This window comes from Nomascus leucogenys, chromosome X (assembly GCF_006542625.1).
Source record: "Nomascus leucogenys isolate Asia chromosome X, Asia_NLE_v1, whole genome shotgun sequence".
Classification (NCBI taxonomy): Eukaryota; Metazoa; Chordata; class Mammalia; order Primates; family Hylobatidae; genus Nomascus; species Nomascus leucogenys.
The window spans coordinates 47,746,567-47,768,036 of NC_044406.1; the positions used below are offsets into that span (position 1 = coordinate 47,746,567).

Consider the following 21,470-nt stretch of genomic DNA (forward strand, 5'->3'; position numbering starts at 1 on the left):
AGTCAGCACTTATTAGTTGCAGATGTGGTTTTCTTTACCATTTAGTCATGCCGTTTCTATTTTATTTTTTACTTCCTGTCTCACTATGTGGTGTCCTTAGTCTCTTGCCACAGAGTGATGCTTATGGAGGCCTGAGGATTCTGGTAACTTCCTCTTAAATCGTGCTTCCCCTGCATTCCCAGCATCTCATGCTTTTCTGTAATAGCACTGACCAGAGCCACAATTAATATGTTCCACAGTATCTACAATCAACTCTGTGCTCCATGAAGTGGGCTGTGTCTTGTACACTGCTGAATCACAGCATGGTGCCTACCTACCACATAGTAGGTGCTCAATAAGTAGGTGTTGAATGATTGTAAGAAATTCAAGGTAATAACTGCTCACAAAACTTAAGCAGTGCTTCCTTTCTGCTATTCTGAAAGGTCGATGGAGAAGAGCTGATGCCTACTGAGTGCTTGCTGCGTTAAGCCGTTACCTGCATTATCTCCGTTTTCCCATCAATTCTGTAAGACAGGTACTTCAAGTCACAGTAGTTATCTAGGGGCATGTAAAAAGTAAATGACACAAGGTGCAGGGGTGCCCTATATCAATCCATCAAGATTCTCATTACTGCACTACTCTGTGGACCTTTAAGCACCCCACCCCCACCAATCTTCGTCTCTTTCCCTGCTCCTACCTCCCCATCCCCCAGCACACACCCACACCTCTTTCCTCCACTCTATTTCACCCATAGACCTCAGTGGTTTGTGGAAAATACATGAGGCCCATTAATAGGAAAACCTGGTTCCCACTGAGGTGTTACTGCTTGGAGTGTCAATAAATAGCAGCCTTTGATGGATCACACGTGCATTAAGGGGAGGTCTTACTTGAATGGCTCACAGCCCACCTTGAATGAATGGCAAGTTTCCTCAAGTCAGCTTTTTCACATGAGGCTTCCAAAGCTGCTTTTCAGAAACTTAGCTCCAGGCTGAGACAACCAGTTCACATCAACTGTCACTTTGAGACCTGCTTTTGCCTTCAAACTCTGAAAAGAATGGCCTTGATCAAGGAAGGGAGCTAAGCCCTGGGCTCTGATAGAGGAAAGAAAACTGTTACTATTACCTAGTACCTTCCTTTGTTTTCATCCTCTTCCTCTAATGTCTCAGTCAGCTTCTTAGGCTAAGGGGCATGCCTTGCATGTTTACCACCACCTCAGTGTAAAGCAAGGAGTATAGTTTGAAAAAATTAATACACTCAATGTTGATATCCTGTTTGCTGAAATTATATCATAGCACAGAATAAATGTTAACAGAAGAGCGATGATTTCTATCTCACTGCAAATATGTGGTTTTTCCAATAAAGTCTGACACTGCTCTCGTCAATCGTGACATTCACATAGCAGGAGATAAACATTGCCACGGTACGGTGGGCTGGGGAAGGGTAATTTCTTAAGGGAGATTTCTGGTCTAAGAAGACTTTTTTTCTGTCTTTGTTTTTCTTTTTGCCATTCCAACCCAGGCCTCTCCTACTCACTCCAGGTAGTTTCACAAAATGGTTGCTGGTCTTTGTGCTTATTTCTCAGAAAAATCAAAGACATCCAAAAAGAACTTGTAAGTGATGCAAAATGCATCATTTAAGTAATGCAAAACCAAACCTTGCACTTCTTTATCAAGGACTTGAAGACAACTTGGACATGAGAACCAAGCCTTCAAATGTGTTTTATTTTTATTTTATTTATTTATTTATTTATTTATTTATTTATTTTTGAGACAGAGTCTCACTCTGTCACCAGGGCTGGAGTGCAGTGGCACGATCTTGGCTCACTGCAACCTCTGCCTCCCTAGTTCAACAATTCTCCTGCCTCAGCTTCCTGAATAGCTGGGACTACAGGCACTCGCCACCACGCCCAGCTCATTTTTGTATTTTTAGTAGAGACGGGGGTTTCACCATGTTGGCCAGGATGGTCTCGATCTCTTGACCTCATGATCCGCCTGCCTCGGCCTCCCAAAGTGCTGGGATTACAGGCGTGAGCCACCACACCCAGCCTTTTATTTTATTTTTTGAGACAGAATTTTGCTCTTGTTATCCAGGCTGGAGTGCAATGGCGTGATCTCGGCTCACTGCAACCTCTGCCTCCCAGGTTCAAGTGATTCTCCTGTCTCAGCCTCCCAAGTAGCTGGGATTACAGGCGTGCACCACCATGCTGGGCTAATTTTTGTATTTTTAGTAGAGACGGGATTTCACCATGTTGGTCAGGCTGGTCTTGAACTCCTTACCTCAAGTGATCCACCTGCCTTGGCCTCCCAAAGTGCTGGGATTACAGGTGTGAGCCACCGCACCCACCCCAAATGTGTTTTAATTGGTCAGCAATCTTTTCAAGGAATTTGAATATAAATGCTCTTTAGAAGGGCACATACTTCCTAGGTCAGCCAGTCCTCAGTATTCCCAAATGTCTTATGTCTGCTGCTGTTCGTTTTTAGCTGCCCACCTCCTGAAGACATTGAATTTAGGACTCCTCTTTGGAAATGCTGATTTTTCCCTTTGATCTTTCTGTTAGTTTTCTGTAGATGGGGCTCCTTCATTGAGACAGAGATTGAATCATTTCCAGGGTTCCTTCCAATTCTGATTTTTTTTTTCTTCCATGTAAAGAATAGTGCAGAAATACAACCCTCTAAAAGAAGTTCCCTTACCTAACAGGGATACGTTCACAGAGAGAGCTCCATTCTATCCATAAAGCCGAAGCTCAAGTCCACAATGTCTTTTACATGACAAGGCAACTCTCTATTTTCTATGGGAATAAAGTAGATAACGCAGTGCTCCACCCTGGATCTGCAGGGAATACAGGCTGGTCGAAGTTCCCAGCTACGGTTCCTCACCAGAAATTGTCCTTGAACCTGCCTTATTCAAGGTAACACCCTCTCTCAGGGGGAGGCTGATGAAGGGTCACAGAGTCCAGACCTCCTTGTCTCAATGAGGGATACTTCTGAAGGGTCTTCCTAGCTCCTCATTAGAAGCTGTAGTTGCAACTGCATTGTAGGTCGACTCTCCTGCCCAATCCTGCCTTCCTCACCCTCTTAGGTGTATTTCCTGAGGATTGTCTTCAATAAACTTTTTGCCCTGACTCTGTATCTTAGAGTGTGTTTCCAGGGAACCCAATCTAGGACAAGGAGTAAACCAGGGTACAGAAAGACTGAATTTTTTGCCCCTGGCATACCAATAGGCAAAAATAGTTACAGTGCTGGCAACAAAATGCATAGATCACATTATGCTGCCATGAAAAGATTGCTTAGAAGCCATCTAATGCAACCCAACCTTTTCCAGATGTGGAGACCGAGAGAACCAAAGTGACTTGCTCAAGTTATCATAAGCTAATTAGGTGAGAAAACTTGGACCAGAATCCACATCTGTGGCCCAGTTAGGCAGGCTACAGGATTTCAGCGTTTAATCAGTTCCCAGAAAACCTCAGTAACACGTGAGAGTCAAACTCAACTTTGAGAATTTGCAGTCGGTATTAAACGATTTCCTAAGCCTATCCTCCATGGACAATGCCTCATTGTGACCTCCTGCTATAAGAAGCCATTGAACTTTCTGCATAGAGCTATCAACTAAATACAGGAGTTGAGTCTGTATCGGGGGTGGCAGTGCACTTTATTAACAAACAAAACAGTACCATACAGGCAAAATCTTGCTTCAGTGGCAAAGCACACACATAGGTATACTCCAATGTGTAGCACTGGGGCAAACTTCAGACATGGAACATCAGGCACCAAGTTCACAATCAGACTAAACAATCCTTCAATCCATACTCTTCAGTGGAGGATGAGGCCTTATTTAACAGTTAACTGGGACAGACAGATGAAGTTTTCAAATCTAATTCTTGGCCTAACTATGGAGTGGGGTCGACTCAGCCTTCAGAACTGTGAAGTGGATGCCTTAACAGGGCCAAGATCTATCAGTCTCTTAAACTGACTTTCATTTCTCTGGTTCAGAGAAAAGGCTTGTGGTATCTTCATGATGGATGAATTCGCATATGGTGAGAGTCCTCAGCTCCAATTTCGTGTCTAGGCACATCTGGACTGGCATTCATTTTGATACCCAATCCATAGATTAATAGGGTTAATCTAATTAGAATAAATTAAATCGTTTTCCAAAAAGTTGAAAAGGGTAAATCACATGAGTTCTTCAACATTCAAGACTTTAAATATGTTAGCAAACTGATTACTGTTCCAACTGTTGCCAGTTAAGAAGTTTAAATCAGCATTTCCCAAAAAGTGTGTCAGGACTGAGTTAATCAATAAGCTAATAGAAATAACTGCAATAGACTAGGGATGAGATTTCTCAAAGCAGTTTGATATAATGTGCAGCAACTCCTTATGTACTAGAGTGTATCCAATACATTCTCAAAACTCCTAAATTAGCTAAAATGCAAGGTAAACATCAGCAGAAAAATGCAGCTCTTAGGATAGGCAAAACTTTGGAAGATTTATGTCCTCACACCAGGGTCCAGCAACTTAGGTTTGAATTTATTATAAAGTTAATGATATAATAAACTTGGGTTGGCTGGTTTCCCCTGGCAATTGTTAATTCCCCTTAAATAAAAATATGTTGATACATTGTAAAAAGAAGTATTTTACGGTTGAAATCTTTGGAAAGGGCTTTTAAAAATCTCAGTTTTTGAAAGGGGAAAACAAGAGGTGGGCACCCTTCTGGGCCGACATTACTCCTAAGATGGAGAACTTAGTTTTCATATATAAAATGACTCAATTTCATGTCTTTTATAAAACTTAACAACTAAAGCAAGTGAGCTTGCTTTAAGGAAATTAGAGCCCTAATTTCTTTTCTGTTTGATAGTCTCAACAAATAACAGTCAAATTTATCATGTGTATTTCAGTACTTGAGAAATTGGCATGCTTTGCTAATATTTATGCAGAGGTAACCATGTTGAAGACATATGTAAGTTGAGAGGTATGTCTAATTCTATGGTCATAGGAAAAAATAAAAGAAAACTGCTGCTTTCCTGAAGTTGAAATAGAATGTTACAACTGACAAGGATCCATTGGTGTCTAGCTGCCTTCCAGGGGGAAGAGAAGATGCCAGTCGTAGTTGGTCTCACACAGAGCTAAGCGGGGAGCCCTCCTGGGGGACAGTCCTGCCACTGTTTTCCTCTGCTCAACTGGAAAGCTGCACATAAGTCGCAGCAAGTCAGTTTTAACATTCTAACTCAGCTAAACACTCTCCTCCATGAGAAGTGAAAGAGGAAAAATACAAATAAGCCAGCACTGAGACTAGATGTCTAGAAAAGTTGGAGGAACTACAAGTGGTCAGGAGATTCCTGAGGCAGCAGCCCACAAGATGTCCCCATTCTGGTCTGAGGGTCTGCAGGCCGTTACCCCCAACACTGCTTTCCTTTACTATTTCCTGATCCAAAGTGGAGGCTGCTTCCTCCAGGAGGCTGTGAGCCTCTAGCTCTGTAATGGCACTTCACCATTGCCTAAGGGAAGAAAAAGGATAGTCACAGGCTGGGCCTTCACCTACTCCACCTCCACAGACAGAAAGTCAAATGCTTTGTTTCTGAAATCATCATGTATTTCTCATTGAAGGGAATAAAAACAGGACACAGAAATTGTTTCTGATGAGCACATCACGTTTAACTTTTTGAATTTCAGAAAGTGATCACAAGGCTTTATTCTATCAATTAACATGAGTTGATCTACACAGACAAATAAGATGGAGCTTGATCTTACTGAAATTAATTAGGTGATTCTTTGAATTGTTTTTACTTTAACAATGATTGGAATTAAGCCAAAGGTAGTTAAATCCAGTACACTTAAACATGGCCCAATGACACAGCCTTTAAACTTGTCAATATTTTCCTCTTGGTGGTATTGAAAACCAGTGAGCAGCGAGCATAAGAACAGAACTTCAAGACCGTGGCAGGAGCTTGTATTTGTACAGCACAAACCCCAGGGCAGTTACTGATGTGGAAAATCCAATGATCTTCAGCAGGCCAGAAACAGAGGGCAGGTTCCTTTCCCAGAAGGTGTGGGTGATTTCTACCGCTGGAACGTCCTAGGTGAAGGAACACAGATCATGAGCAAAAAACTCATGCTGACAAGGAGGAACAAAACACATCTGCAAGATCCATGCATGGAGACCCCTGGGATAGTTGCATCTATAATTAAATCAGAGACTAGAAGAAGGGAGATGTGAGTTTTATGTTCCATGACTGGTCTAAGGAGAGATAGTGCCCAGAGCCACCAAACTTACCTTTGATTCAGGTTCTTGTACCCAGATGTCTTTCTCGGTCACCTTCCCGAGACCATTTAAGACCTGAAAGAAAGTGACCATGGTATTATGAAGAGGCTGTATAGTTTCTACAGATTCAAGGCCCTGCTATCCACAGATGAGCCCCATGAGTGAGGGGCAGAGAAATGGACATACAGATTCTATCAGTGTCAAGAACTAGCAAGACCAGATGCCCAAAACGTTGCCGTGACTCAGGAGGGAGAGAGCCTGGGCTTTCCTACTTACCTCCCTAGCTGCTCGTTCTCCAGCCTCAACTGCCCCTTCCATGTAGCCGCTCCACTTTGTGGCAGTCTCTGTGCCCGCAAAGAAAATCCTGCCCACGGGTTGACGAATCACCCTTCAAGGGAACCAAGAGGTTACACAGAGTTACTTGGGAAGGTGGGCAGGGTAAACAAGCCAATCACTGCCCTCATTTAGTCTGCAGAAGGCACAGAAATTCAGACTGTTTAAAAAACACCCGTATGACTTAGCCCAAGGTGAAAGGCCACTTTTTGCTTTCTGGGTCTGCATAGAGGATCTGAACTTTCAAGCCAGGGAGAATCAGGCCATCAGATCATCAATCATTAAAGGAGATGTTGATCTTTTCCAAGCCAGCCAGAGCTGGAATATAAGAACACGTATTCAAGCCCCAAATCAGATTTCTTCGCTGTTTCCTGTTGGCAGTCCATTCTTCTCCCTGTCCTGTCTTTCTCGGGGGAGGGTGCACTCTTCTTGAAAACAGCCACAGATCCAGCTTTGCAGGCACTCCCAGTGTGTCAGGAGGAACTGCAGTGGCAGGTGGGAAGACAGGGACATTAACTGTCATTTCTGGCAAAGGAGAGACCTGAGACATTACATGGGTGTGTCTCTTTAAGAAAACAACCTCTGTACAGTTAGCTTCTCCGAACTTCTCTAGGGACTGGCTGAGAGCAAGGAAATGGGTCTCCTCTTACAAAGAAGGGCTGGACTGAATGGACAGCTGTCCCCTCCAACTTTCTTGGCTTTGACTCCTGCCATGTCCACAGCTAGTTTCATGAACTCTCCCAAGCTGCACGTCCTGCCCCCCACCCTGATGGCCTTCATCTCAACCCATTGGCACTCCTTTTTCCAATTCCAGAACCCTGGGCTTCATCTATTCCTCATCTTAGTCTTGTCTTCTAGACTTCTACTTTGATACCAGAACTAATCCAGTTCATCAATCCTGCTATTGTTAACAAAGGCGATCTGACTCAATTAAGAAGAAAAAAAAAACAGAACAAAAACTCCTGTAACGAAAAGGTTAATAAATACTTCCTCCTTTTCGGTGGACAAATGTGACCTTGTATTAACTTTCTAGCTCTGTTTCTCTGGAAACCAGATGAAGGTGTAATGCCATCTATGGAGGCAACACCACTTATGCTAAAAGTGCCTCCCCTCCCACCCCCACATTAGTAAACTGCATCCAGGCTGGGTGGACTCTAAATGAATTGTAAATACCTGGTAGGAGGCTATCACTTTGGGCTTCCCTGAGTGTGGTGTCTCTTGTAACTGAGCAAGTCTTATAACTGAGCAAGTTACTGGACACTATGCCTATAAAGCATAGAGATAATGGCTCCCATGGAGCAAGGGGCTTCTAGGTCAAGGTGGACCCACCCCACATGGATGTCATTTCCTCACACCTCAACTGTATACAGTGAGGACTCTTCCCCTGAAGAGGACTGTCTGCTGATGCTGCTCTGTTGGCATCAGCAGATGTTGGATAAACACGTCCAATGTCCTTCTGTGTTGACTGGTGCCAAGGAGCCTAAGGCAGTCATGTGAGACTAAATGTCAAGTTGAGCTCACGAAGTCCCCTTGGAGAACACTGTAGCTTGCTTCATTCTCACAAGCACTGTTCACATCTGAAATCCTCCCCACTGTTCTGCTATTGTTCTGTATGCTGACAGCTATTGTTCTATGTAATGACATCCTTGTTTTTCTATGGACATCCAGAAATATACAAGTATTATCTAGGACATAAGAAATGGGGATTTTGACAACTATTTCTAGAATTCCCATTGAACTCTGCTTTTCCTTTTAAATTTGGCACAGGTCTTGGATTAATTGGCGTAGTGCTTGCATAATACCTTCCATATTGAGTCATGATCCCAGGAGGGAAGTAGGCCGTGTAGCAGCCCCCAGAGTACTGCTCCTCACACCAGTTCTTCTCTTCATAATGCACTGGCTGCAGTTCAGTGGGGAAGAAAATGCAAAAGAGAAAACAAAGCTGAAATGCTGCAAGTCAACAACATCGTTGCTTTAACAAAAAGTTTACATTAAGAAAATAAAGAAGATCCCGTTTTTCTAACTCACTTAAGGGGAAACATGATAGTACCAAGCAATGGCCTTTTGTGAAGTACCAGGTGGCAAAACACGTATACTTTGCTCTTCCCATTTTCTTGATTAGGGAAGACATGAAGTATTCCAGTATCTAGGAGAGAGGGGTATCCATCCATCTATGCAGATTCTGAAGTCTTTAGAGCTAAGTCTATAGGAAACCCCATCAACAATTCAGCTTGTGGAAAGGTCTGCTCAAATCTCTGGAGTCCCTAATAACAGACTTTACTTCCCCATCTATCAGGCATTATTGCTAAGGAAAGGGTGGGAGGGAGGAGGCAGAAGACAAACAAATGTCTAAGGAAGGCTTTTTTCCCAACCCCTTTTCTAAGCTGGAAACATGAATGATGGGAATTCCACTAAAAAGGGGCAATTAAGATGAAAAATGTTTCCTAGGGGACATGAAAGAACCTTCTCTAATTTCCCTGGCACATTCAGAAAGTTTATTATTTGAACAGTTTAGAGACAAACCCCTGAAAGAGCCCTCAGCCATTCTATATTTTTTTTTTTCACAAAGACGTAATTTCATTCTCCTAATTGCTTTCAGTGGTGGATTGAAAGCACTGATATTCATAAACGAGTTGTGAATTGAATTCACATATGGAAAAATAAATTAGTATGACTTTGACCTGGGAAGAGACTCTAGATTCAGTCTATCTTGTCAAGTACATACTACTTTGCCTTCACCAACAAATGATAACATATCTGGAATTTAATTGTGCAGCAGGTAAGTGACACTGACCGGGGGCAGGACTTCTGTTCTGGGAACCCATCTCACCCATTCTTGACATAATCCCTGCAGCTCTAGGCTCTCATTACAATTGGCTGCCAGTTATCTTGTGAACATTTAAACAGCCCAAAGGAGTTGCTGTGTCAGAAATTCCATGCGCCTAATACCAGCTTTTAATGACCTTTTGTGACTGCTGAAGTTTATCCTCCAAGTTAAGCATATCGTTTTATACTCTCTTCATAAGACTGTTAAAAAATCAGAATCTGCTTTGCTTTACTACTTATAGTGAACAGAGAAGAACCTCCTAGGGATTAAAGCTGGGAGTTTCTTACATGTAAAGCTTCTTGGGATCCCAGCACTTTGGCATAGAGCTCACAGATTTTCTTCTTCCTATAAAACAGAGCCAAAAAAAAAAAAAAAAGTTCGGGAAGGAGTAACTGATGGGTATAGAATAAATACAGTGAGTTCTAGAGCTCCTGGTATCAACCAGATTTATTACAGAAAAATTAAAATCCATGGCCTTCTGTAACCACACAAATGAACATTTCCATGAATCCCTGCACTCAAATTAACTTTCAATGCCTCAATAGTCATTTAATTTGAGGACTCAATGGAATTATTCTTTTCTTTTTTACATTTTTGCCTCTTTCACTACCTAATATGATATCTGCTCAAGATAAAAATGGGAAAAATGGATTCAATTAAGTTTAGCCAGTCTTAGGAACTGATTCTATATAACTTTTCTGGAATACGTAGAATTCTAAAATGATCCCTTTTATAAGTCTATAGTATAAGTGATGGTGTTTTTTAACTATCCTATACTTGTGTTTTAATTACCTACAAACATATAAAGCTCATTTCATCTTTTAAGCGTAACATAAGATACGCTGTACAGAAAGTATCTACAGTCATTTCAGTCTAGGAATTTGTCACTTGATAGAATGGTCTGTGGACCACAGTATTTCAAAGTGTATCTGAGGGATGGGCACAATATGCTAATGTTACCTCAAACACAGCCTTTGGTTATTCTCATAATTCATTATCTAAATGACTAGCCCAGAACATGGTATTTTCATGTCTGAAAAAGTTAGTGGTTGTACTTATATAAACTCTTTTTGAAATGAAATACGTTTTAAACTTACACCTACTCATGGTGAATTTTTTTAAAAGGTCTAATTTACTAAAATCACCTGTTTTCGAAATTAATGGTTTTATTTCTGGATTTGTTTGCATAGGTTCACACTGATCCAGTTATGCACTTTTCCTATTTACCTTTTACAGTTTTAATATAGTTTAAACATTTGAAAATGCTCTAAAATATTTGTTAAGGGATAACAAGCAACTGGAAAAATATTTGCTTAAAAATGTGGCAAAAGGTTTGAGTCAAATCTGTAAGACAAGTATTAAAAGCTGAAGAGACAAAATTATGCAGGGTGGGGGGAGCTCAAGCTTACTGGTAATAAAGAAATAGAGATTTAGAAATATACAATTTTATGTTGCCAATTACATTAGAAATATTTTAAAGACATGCCCCCAATTTCTCTGAATAACGTGGGACAAAGTGTAACCTTATAAATTTATCTAAATCCTCACACTTAAACCATTTATACAACTTCCAGAACGTTCACCTCATAGGTATAAAATCAGGAGGAGGAGGCAGATTATAAACTTTGCTTATTGTCGCCATTTTCCATGGAAGGTTTTAAGGGAGAGACAAACGCCACTCCTGAGATGATGTCATGCAACATTAGATGGATATTTAGGTGGATAGTTAAATTTCAGGATAGTCAGAGGAAGTTTGGCTTCCTTCAAAGCGCTGCTCACATTATACATAAAATGTCATAAAGGAAAGGAAGAATGGGAAGAAGTCTCAAGACTATTGTCTGTCTGTCTGTCTCTCTCAGCCTGATTCAAGCCCCTCATTTCAGAAATGAGGAAACCGAGGCTCAGGGAGCTGCAGAGATTTGTTTGATTTTGCTCAACTAATTAATAGCAGGGTAAGGCTCTACTCTTCTGAGTAATCTGCCCATAGTAGGTACTCCATAAATATTTGTTCAGTCAAAACCCATCCTCAGCCTACTATGGTACCCTCTTTGCCTAGTCTATGAAGAGATGACTGATTCTAACACCTACTTCACAAGGGTGTTACATGCAATAATTCAGACATTTTGAGTGAATTAGAAAATGAAAGTATCGGCAATGATTATTCTAAAAAAGCTCAACAGTACTTAACTTATTACTATTATTATTATTTCTGAGATAGGGTCTCACTCTGTCACCCAAGCTGGAATGCAGTGGCATGATTATGGCTCACTGCAGCCTCAACCTCCCTGGACTCAGGTGATCCGCTCGCCTCAGCCTCCCAAGTTGCTGGGACTACAGATACATGTCACCAGGCCTAGCTAATTTTTTTATTTTTTGTGGAGACAGTTTCTCTATGTTGCCCAGACTGGTCTTCAACTTCTGCACTCAAGCAGTCTGCCTGCCTCAGCCTCCCAAAGTGTTGGGATTATAGGTGTGAGCCAATCTGCCAGGCCTGCTTAACTTACTTTCTGGATGTGTAATAAAATTTTTATTAAAGCAGAGTGAAACCCAAAATCCAATCAATCTACATTGTAGTTAGTTTTCATTCATGAATGTTAAAAACAATTATAATAGTTATAAGTCATTATTTACTGTATTTCATATTATTAGAAGAGCCAAGGATGTGTTCACACAAACACAGGAAATTATCTTTCCCTTTCCCTTCTTCCTTTTAAAATTAAAAATTTTTGGAAAAGATATGTAAGGCAAGGATGTTAAAACAATGCACTGATTGATTAATTTGGCTCTAAAAATAACAGAACCTAAGTGATGACCAAAAGAGGCCACTGTGCAAATCATCTCGTTGAACTTATTCACTGGTTTCTAAATCTGGTTGCTTATCATAATCACCTGAAAAGCTTGTTGAAAAATACAAATACGCAGGCCCCACCTCAAACCTACTCAATCACAATCTATAGGTCTTATAAAAACATATTTTCCAAACATCCTTTGGGATATTTTGATGCAGTCAGATCTGGGAACCACTGTTTTTGTCAATGACATATTCAGTAAGGGTTTTGCCTTACAAGAACTTTTGAGAAGTTCAGCCACCGTGTGGAATCATAACCAAATGTCTACCTACAGGCTGGTATTTATTTTACTATTAATAAGGAGGGAAAGCAGGAAATCCAAAAGAAAATGTCAGCTTAGTGTGGTGTAATGAAAAATTATGCGCTATATGCTACTCCAGACTTTGTCACAAGCTAGCTGTGATGATTTGAATGTATGTGTCCCTCCAAAATTTAAATGTTGGAACTTAACCTCCAAGGTGATGGTATTTTGAGGTGGGGTCTCTGCGGAAATGATGAAATCAGGAAGATTCTGCCCTCATGAATAGATTAGTGCCCTTATAAATGGGCTGGAGGGAACTAGCTAGGCCCTTTCTGCCCTTCTGCCTTCCTCCAAGTGAGGACACCACCTTCATCACTTTTTGTCCTTCCTCCTTCTGCCTTTTCTGCCATGTGAGGGCACCATAAGTAAGTGCTACCTATGGAACAGATTCTCACCAAATACTGAATTGAATCTGTTGGCATCATAATCTTGGACTTCCCAGCCTCTAGAACTGTGAGAAATAAATTTCTATTCTTCATAAATTACCCAGTTTCAGGCATTTTGTTACAGTATCACAAATGCACTAAGACACTAACTATGGAGCCTTGAACAAATCATTCCCTATCACTGGACCCTGAATCCCTCCTCTATTGAGTGAGTAGAGTTTATTTTTAACAACCATGAGATTCCACAATCTCATGGTTGTTTGAATCCCATGACTGTTGAGATTCAACCATTTACCACTTATAGTGAACAGAGAAGAACCTGCTAATTGAAGCTGAGAGTTTCTTCCATGTAAAGCTTACCTGCAAACCATGAGATTGTTGAATCTCATGGTTGTTCAAATAAACAAATCCGTGTGCACATGTAGGAACTCATTCTGCAGCCTTTCCCCCACTTCTAAAGTCATCAGAGTAACTCCCAAAGCAAGGGCTGCTAATGGGTTAGCTGTTTAATTTTTTTAATTACATTCAGAGAAAAGTCTATATTTTTGTGTATGTATTGGACCTCTTTAAAAGCTAGCAGAGGATTTAGGGCTACCCAGAGGCATCCCTCCAACAGCCAAATAACTCTGATGTTAAAAGGCTTACCTCTTCAGGTAAGACTTTAATTGAACAAAGGATTCCAAAACAAAACAAAACAAATATACCATGACAGGAAGAGAAAGGGAGAAAGAAAGAAAAAAAAGCCACTGTCCTAAAATAAATTTTATACTAGGAAGCTTTCAGATAAGGGAACATCAGAACTGTGTCCCAGATAATCGGTAGTGAATACTTTCATGTACACAGGTTGCTACAGGTTAAAATATACTTTTTAGAAAGTCCATGTCAGAGAATCTTAGAAAAAGATTATGGCCTTGAAAGAGGATTGGGATTCGGTTTCTACAGTATTTTGCACAGCTAATATTTTCAATGATTTTTCTCCATCCATCTCACAGGTAAATCCTACCTCTTAACCACTGTAAAATAAACACGAACATGTAAAATTAATATATGCACATGGGCAAGGGCTAGGTCAAGAGGGCTGTAGCAAAATACAAAAGGTTGGTTTGTTGGAATTTTGAGAATATTTGTGAAGTATTGTGTTTTTCCTCATGTTATTCTACTACTGTCAGTGCAAAAACACAATACAAAGCTAACTTTTTCATCTATTTTTCAGTTACAAATTCTTACCTTATTTCCTTAGGTAGCTTAGCAAGTCGATCAGCTTTCCGGGCAAGAATGAAGCTGGAGAGAGAGATTACATTGAATGATCAGGTTACAGCTGTTTATCTTAAGAGTTGCCCTTTCTTTTTGAAGTATTCTTAACCTGTAGCTATTCAGCATTAAATGAACTCTCTCAGACCCTCCTCCACTAGGGCAAATGCCATATTGTCTTTGGTCTGCCTGTGTGTCCAAAACCCCTGCTAGGCTGTGATCCCCTACATGACAGGTGACCTCCTATTCGATATTTTACTTCTAAAGTTTAACATGGTTTTTGGCATATAGTAGGAAATCAAATGTTGAATGAATGAATGTTGTGCTAAATGATTATTCTGGTGATGACTGTTGCCTTCTGCCAAATACTTTATCAAAGCTGGAAAAACAAATATAAACATGTGTCTGTAGTGGAGGCCACGGTAGGCCCCCAAGGCTTCCCTTTGGGACCAGGCACTCATTACTCTTAGCTCACAGCTGAAACCTTCCCCAGTAATTGGACGGGGCAGCAGAGAATGCCTTGCTCAAGGTCCCACCCCTCCCCAGAGTTGTCCTGACCTAGATGCAGTTGAAGACAACTCTGAAGGGCCACCCAGCTCCAGAACTTCCAAGGGAATGGCAGAGGCCTTTGTTTGGACAACACTGGAGCTCAAGTTCTGCTTAATTCTTCTGCCATAGGTAGTCATCCCCAGAGCACTTCCCAGTAAAGCTCCAGCATCCAGATCTCCAGCTCTGAGTCAGCTTCCCTGGAAACTGACCTAATATAGTCCCCAAATAAATTAACTCAATAAAACTCAGTTATAACCTGCCTGCTCCCCTTTAATCAAATATATTCTATTTATTATACTGATATTACTAACTGCATGTATATTTAAAAGAATTGAATTGTGACATGAAGTCCTTAGTTATACTATTATTAGAAAGCTTTCAAAAATCCAAATGAGCTAAAGGACAATGAAATTATTTTTCCATTAAAATTTTTTAAATTTATATTTCTTTTATTCAAGACAAAAAGGACAGGTAGATCAGTGCAAAAAACAGATATTTCCTCCTCTCCCTACCCACAAATTAAAGTGTTCCTCAAATTGGATTGGCAGTTCCTTTAGGGCTGTTATTTGAGATCACTCTGAGAAGCAAAGATATATGTTAATGCAGAGAATAGTATTTCAGAGAAAGCTGTGGACTTTCTAGGAAATCTGAACTATTGAACTTTATGGGATATAGTCATAATTTTGCATGATTTAATACCTTAAGTTACAGCTTGTTATTAATTATTTTAGTTAGATACAGCTTGTTATTAATTATTTTAGTTAGATTCTGGGTTTATGCAAGAATCAGTAAGTTTGGGTGTATATAGTATTTTTTTAATCATCAATATCTGATAAAAGATTAAATGATTTATCTGAAAACATTCTTAGTCAACTCGTCTTATATACTTTTTACAGTTCCCTTCCCAAAAGGCAGTTAGTGTTGGTTATTTATGTCAAATCTCAAGTCATGAATGAAATAATCTCTTTGATCTAATCCCAACTATGGATAAATAAGATTTAACTTACTTTGGTGTTTTATTGAGGAAATTAAACATGCTGGCTTTGTGTTGGAAACATTTCACAGTTCTAAAGTACAAGGTCCTTTCTAGTTTCCAAAAGTTTATTACAAACACAGTGCTGGGCAATTACCACCCCTATCTTCAAGGTTTTCGTGGCTGTGGCCATCAGCAAAGAGCAGGGTGGAGGCAAGTGTCAAGATGAAAGAGATTAGAATATCACTTTCTAAGAATTGCCTAAATAACTCCATTAACACCTGGAAGGTTATTTGAGCCCTGAATAACCTAGTTAATAATAAAGCTGAAGAAAGCCCAAAAGCATTGTACACATAAAAACTTGCACCCACAACCAGCGCTCAATAAATGGTAGCTTTAATTTTTAACACCACATCGCCAAGTTAAGAAACAGATTATTTTGCTATTCCCCAGTTTCCAAGGAAACTCTTATCTTCTATACTTGGTCCTCTATAACCAATTATTATTTTATATTTGTTTTAGCCCCACTGTCCACAGAACACAACCGTTTAACATTTTCGTTTTATACTATTTATCTTAAGTAAAACCATTAAAATATTGAGTTCCACTTTCAAAAAAAAAAAAAAAAAAAGAAAACCCAAAACAGCAGAAGACATCACTATATCTAACTCCCAGGGCAAGAGAAACATCAATGCTCTTCCATTTATAGTTGGATTGGTCTTAACTGACATTCTTCTGAAACCTGTACCTGAACCTCCTGCTTTTCTCTGGCATATAGAAGATGATGTCAAACTACCCAAACAACCTATATCCTTTTCTGCCCAATGGGGTTAGAGATGAAGAGGATGTGTTATTACAACAGTCATTATGTTGTAAGTACCTGCCTTTCTCAGGGAGGCTGGTGTTCTTATATGTTACAATGAGAGAAGTGGTTATAAAATGTCTCGTTAGTAGCCAGCAGTGCGACCTGCTTTCTGAGTTCCCTGGGATGTGGGTCTGCTCCTTTCCTTTGTAATTTTCCTTCAATGACATGATGTGCATGAGTTCACCTTTCCCTTTGAGCAAGAGCTATGCATTTCCCAGGGGTAAAGGGGAGACCACTGGTCTCTAAAAGTCACTTGATAGCTACTGAAGCTATGTTCTTTTGTTATAGTGTGGTAGAATAAATCGCCTTTTATTTGTATAGTTTTTGAGAAGGCCAAAAGGCAGGCAAGAGGGAGGCTGTGGAACTCCTTAGCAATTCCTTTGTGGGGACCCCACTTCCTTCTCTGGACCCCCCAGCCCCCATCGAGTAGAACAGCTACGTGCCGGAATGAGAAGAGAGGGGAAAAGCTCTCATTTTCCCTACGCAGAACCAGGCCCTGGATCATCCACACACTTCAGAGGTTAAGTGAAGCACCACTGGTGAAGGATAACTAGAGTGACCCGCCAGAAAAACTGCCACGCCATCCAATCAAGGCCTGGCTCAACTCTGAACTGGGCCTCCTAATTGGTCAGCTATCTTATATCTCAGGGTAACAACTAACATTTGCTATGTAACAGATATCTGGAATGGAGAAAAGGATAAAACCGAGAAACCCCACATTTAGAATGTTTTTATAGAATAAAGCGGTTAGTTCTCATTTCAGAATGGCTGTGGACATTCTGCCTGTAGGCATGGGTGGCTACCATACTGCCTGTCTAGCTGCTTTTTTTCACTCCATCACGTAAGCTTTGTATGAGAGAAAGACTTACATGGGTACAAGTTCAAAATGGTGTCAATTTTAGTAAAGTTTCCCAGTATTATTGTGCTACACACAAAACATTACTGCAATATTTTAACACACGGAAACATTATATATTTTGATAGCATTATTCATCATTGCTTGAGCTTAATTCCAAAGTAATATACTTTGACAGCATCCACACCAATACATCAACACAATTTGGAAAATGCAGAACAGCCAGCTCTAACTTACCCCATGATGGCGGGCAGTGATCCATCTGGCTTGGTGTCATCTAAGGTTATTGAAATCGGAGCATCTTCATCTTCAATGATCATGCAGCCACAGTAATCTTAACCAGGAGAAAAATCAATGGGAGATCAAGACCAAGCTCATCAGAGACACCCATACGCACATAAATATATATAAACTATTTTTTAAGAGGAAGGCAAATCTTAAACTCTTGGTCTTGGCCCCAACCCTACATGCTATGTCTTGTTAAATACACACACTGAATATATAAGGATGTCTATTCACCCACAGACAGAAAATGACCCATCTCCATCACCAGCCAATGCATGACAAAAATGGTAAGATGACCCTGGCTCCTAGCATACACGAGGAAAGAGAAGGGCTGCGTTGGAGGGAACAACCCAATCCAGGGAAGAGGTGGGAGGAGGGAATCCGATGAGTATAACCAGAATGCTTATCAACAGTAGCCACCATATCTGGGAAGCTTTCTAAGTCCAAGATCCCGCCTCATTTAATTTTCACAACACCTTAGTGGTAGGTATTACTGTCACCACTTTACACCTACAGACTGATGCTAGCAAGCAAGCGAAGTCCTGGAATGTGTAACTTCAATGCAGTGCTCTTTCCATGGTGCCTGTTGACCTCACTCTGCTTATAAAAAGTAAGAAGCAGGACAGATGCCAGGAGCCAGGGCAATGGTGGCCTTATGACTGATGTGATCTCCTTCTTCCCTCTCATTGCCAACAAGTGCTCTTGGGGTCATTATGTGTGGCCAAGGATATGAGGAAATTGACAGACCAAGATTTCTAATCCTTTTTCTACCAATTTGAAAATACTTTGTTTCTGTTCAATACCTTCTGTTCAATAATCCTAAAAGAGTGTGATTTCTTCATATAATACAGTTTAAACATGAATAATAGCAGCCTACCCTTCTTCTTCCAGAAGGCCTCCTTGTAATACATCATGCACTTAATGATAGCTCCCATTGGAAGACGCTGAATTAACTGGTTTCTGTCTGCTGGAAGCTCTGGTCTGAAGTGAATCTTGGCAGTCAAGTTCGGAGGGATCGCATTAATTACGTATTTGCACTAAAACACACACAAGCAAAATATTACCTCAAATGTGAGCTGCAGTCTTTGTGGCAGGCATGAAAAATCATCTTTATCACTTCTAAACAACATTGAGCAGTAAAAACATACAAAATGAGAAAATGAGGCAACTGTGAGGCAACAAAACAGATCAAGGTAGGCCAACCAAGGCTGGTAATTTGGAAGACTGAGGTGGAAACATGTCAGCATTAATTATGCTACTGCTTGAATTATATCTGGTTAGAAGCTGCAAAAGACACAAGGCCTATTCACTATATGCTCCTTTTGACTAAACTGAGTTACCTCATAATGTTCATGGTTCAATGTCTCTATGATGATGTTGTCACTTGACTGGTCAACATGAGTGACAGGATGGTTCAGCTTCACTTGGTCTCCGAGGAGGTCCATTATCCGTTCGCTCACTTGACCAGATCCACCTACAAACTTCCGTTCCTACAGGAGGAGGTAGGTAAGAAAGGAAACATTATGAAAGCCCAAGGAAGGAAAATCCTATTGGCTACTGATTAGAAAACCTCCAGAAAGTCACAGGCCACACCTCCAATGTCTGCACACTTAACTGTCAGAAGAATTCATTAGGACAGAGGCAGAGTTGACCAAGACAATTCAATGATCATTCCCTGCACAGCTTCTGGCAAAGAAAAGCCATTACAAGTTTATAAAAATCACAGAACCTGAAGAAATGTTCCACTATGCCAATGCTGCCCTGACCAAGTGGGAATATCAGCAAGTCTGTGGGCTTCAAATGCCAAAGAGTGCAGGGTGTGGAGGGAGCCCTGAGAAACGGCAGGCACAGTGCTTATTCCAGACGATGAGGTTTCTAATTTCCTTTGATTCCTGTAGGTCTGGGCTGAGGTTGTCCAGGCAGGTAAGGATGCAGATAGATCCATATTATAGACAAAGTTACAGGGTGCTTTTAGGGATAGTCATGTCCTACTAGTCCTACTAGTCACCATCAAATGATGTTCTAAGAATGGGAAGAAGGGCCGGGTGCAGTGGCTGTACTAAAATTACAAAAATTAGTCAGGCGTGGTGGCACATGGCTGTAATCCTAGCTATTCGGGAGGCTGAGGGAGGAGAACCACTAGAACCCAGGGGGCAGAGGTTGCAGTGAGCTGAGATTGCATCACTGCACTCCAGTGTGGGTGAAAGAGCTAGACTCCATCTCAAAAAAAAAAAAAAAAAGATTCAGAATATCAGATCTTCAGTAACTTTTTGCAAAACTATCTGGAAGCTTCAAGGCGGAGGCAGAGGGTGAAGGCTAAGCATTTGCTTGCTCCCTTAGATATTGTTAAATAGTTCTCTTGAGTGGCCCTTATAAGACCAGAAGTGCTCTACCCCCTGCCTTCTGCTACGATCACCATGGAAATGTTTCCAGCTTAATCTAAGAAGGTAAGTCCTTAACACAATGCTTTTGGTAAGAACCAGAAGGACATTTTTAGCCTATTATAGGAGATTCTTTTTTTTTTTTTTCAAGATGGAGTTTCACTCTTATTGCCCAAGCTGGGGTGCAATGGCACGATCTTGGCTCACTGTAACCTCCGCCTTCTAGGTTCAAGTGATTCTCTTGCCTCGGCCTCCCGAGTAGCTGGGATTACAGGTGCGTGCCATGACACCTGGCTAATTTTTTGTATTTTTAGCAGAAATGGGGTTTCATCATGTTAGCCAGGCTGGTCTCAAACTCCTGACCTCAGGTGATCCACCCGCCTCGGCCTCCAAAAGTGCTGGGATTACAGGTGTGAGCCACCGTGCCCGGCCAGAAGATTCTTTAAATGGTTAGAAGTGAACAGCCCACCACTTAACAGATTCCTCAATCATGCTCCTCCAGAAAACTGCATAAGCAGCCATGCAGTGATTTTTGCACTTTTGTAACTGGCTACTGTTTTAATGACAACACCAAAGTTCTTTATAAAAAATATTCCTGGCTAGGCATGGTGGCTCATGCCTGTGATCCTAGCACTTTGAGAGGCTGAGGCGGAAGGACTGCTTGAGCCCAGGAGTTGGAGACCAGCCTAGGCAACAAAGTGAGACTCTGTCTCAAAAATTAAATTAAAAAAAGGAAAAAAAAATTCCCAGAGTGGTTCAGATCTAAATTCATGATTTGTCTTTCCTCAAGAAACCCAGGCCATTTAACTTATAATCTGGTCTGTTTTCTAAGAGCTACTTTGAGTTTTAGTGTGGTGGAAAGACCACGAACTGTTTCTGTCTTGTTCACTGTCCACCCCTCCAGGTCTAGTATTTGTTGAATTAAATTACAGGATAAGCCTAAGTTCTTTATAAATATGTTGTGATCATGGTTTGAGATTAATCATCTGAACCATATTTTCCAAAAGGTCATGTAGAATTTGGCTAGAAGTATCCTGGCTCCTCTGAATGAAGGACACAAATATCAAATGTGAATCAAAATACCTCAGAAAGTAAAATACTGGCTAAAAGGAGTAATCTGTTATCTCTGCCTGTAGGTAAAGACACTTAAAAAATGCAACTGTCCTGCATTTGTCAAAGCTAAGGGTCAAATGGTCAATGAGTCTTGGTGTCACAAGAACTTGGGGATTTCTGGTGATCTCCTCAGGAGAAGAATAATTCACTTGGCAGAGAAAGACTCTATACCTTGTACTGTGCACTCAGAATTCGGGAACTCAGAGAACCTAAGTTAGAAGTAAACTGCTACTAATTAAGCCTCATACCATCCAAGCACAACATTTA

General features: G+C 40.8%; 1 protein-coding gene across 1 annotated transcript in view; it reads right to left on the reverse strand.

The window, feature by feature from the left end:
* Window positions 1–5,602: 5,602 nt before the first annotated feature.
* MAOA (monoamine oxidase A) overlaps window positions 5,603–21,470 on the reverse strand; it is an 82,949-nt gene continuing 67,081 nt past the window's right edge. Inside the window, exons 7-15 of the mRNA XM_003271020.4 lie at window positions 19,050–19,199; window positions 18,587–18,746; window positions 17,662–17,758; window positions 14,158–14,211; window positions 9,682–9,739; window positions 8,370–8,467; window positions 6,511–6,622; window positions 6,247–6,309; window positions 5,603–6,048 (exon numbers count right to left, since the gene is read on the reverse strand). Coding sequence (XP_003271068.1) covers window positions 5,902–6,048; window positions 6,247–6,309; window positions 6,511–6,622; window positions 8,370–8,467; window positions 9,682–9,739; window positions 14,158–14,211; window positions 17,662–17,758; window positions 18,587–18,746; window positions 19,050–19,199 — 939 coding nt within the window. The 3' untranslated portion in view covers window positions 5,603–5,901. The remainder of the gene's footprint in view (window positions 6,049–6,246; window positions 6,310–6,510; window positions 6,623–8,369; window positions 8,468–9,681; window positions 9,740–14,157; window positions 14,212–17,661; window positions 17,759–18,586; window positions 18,747–19,049; window positions 19,200–21,470) is intronic.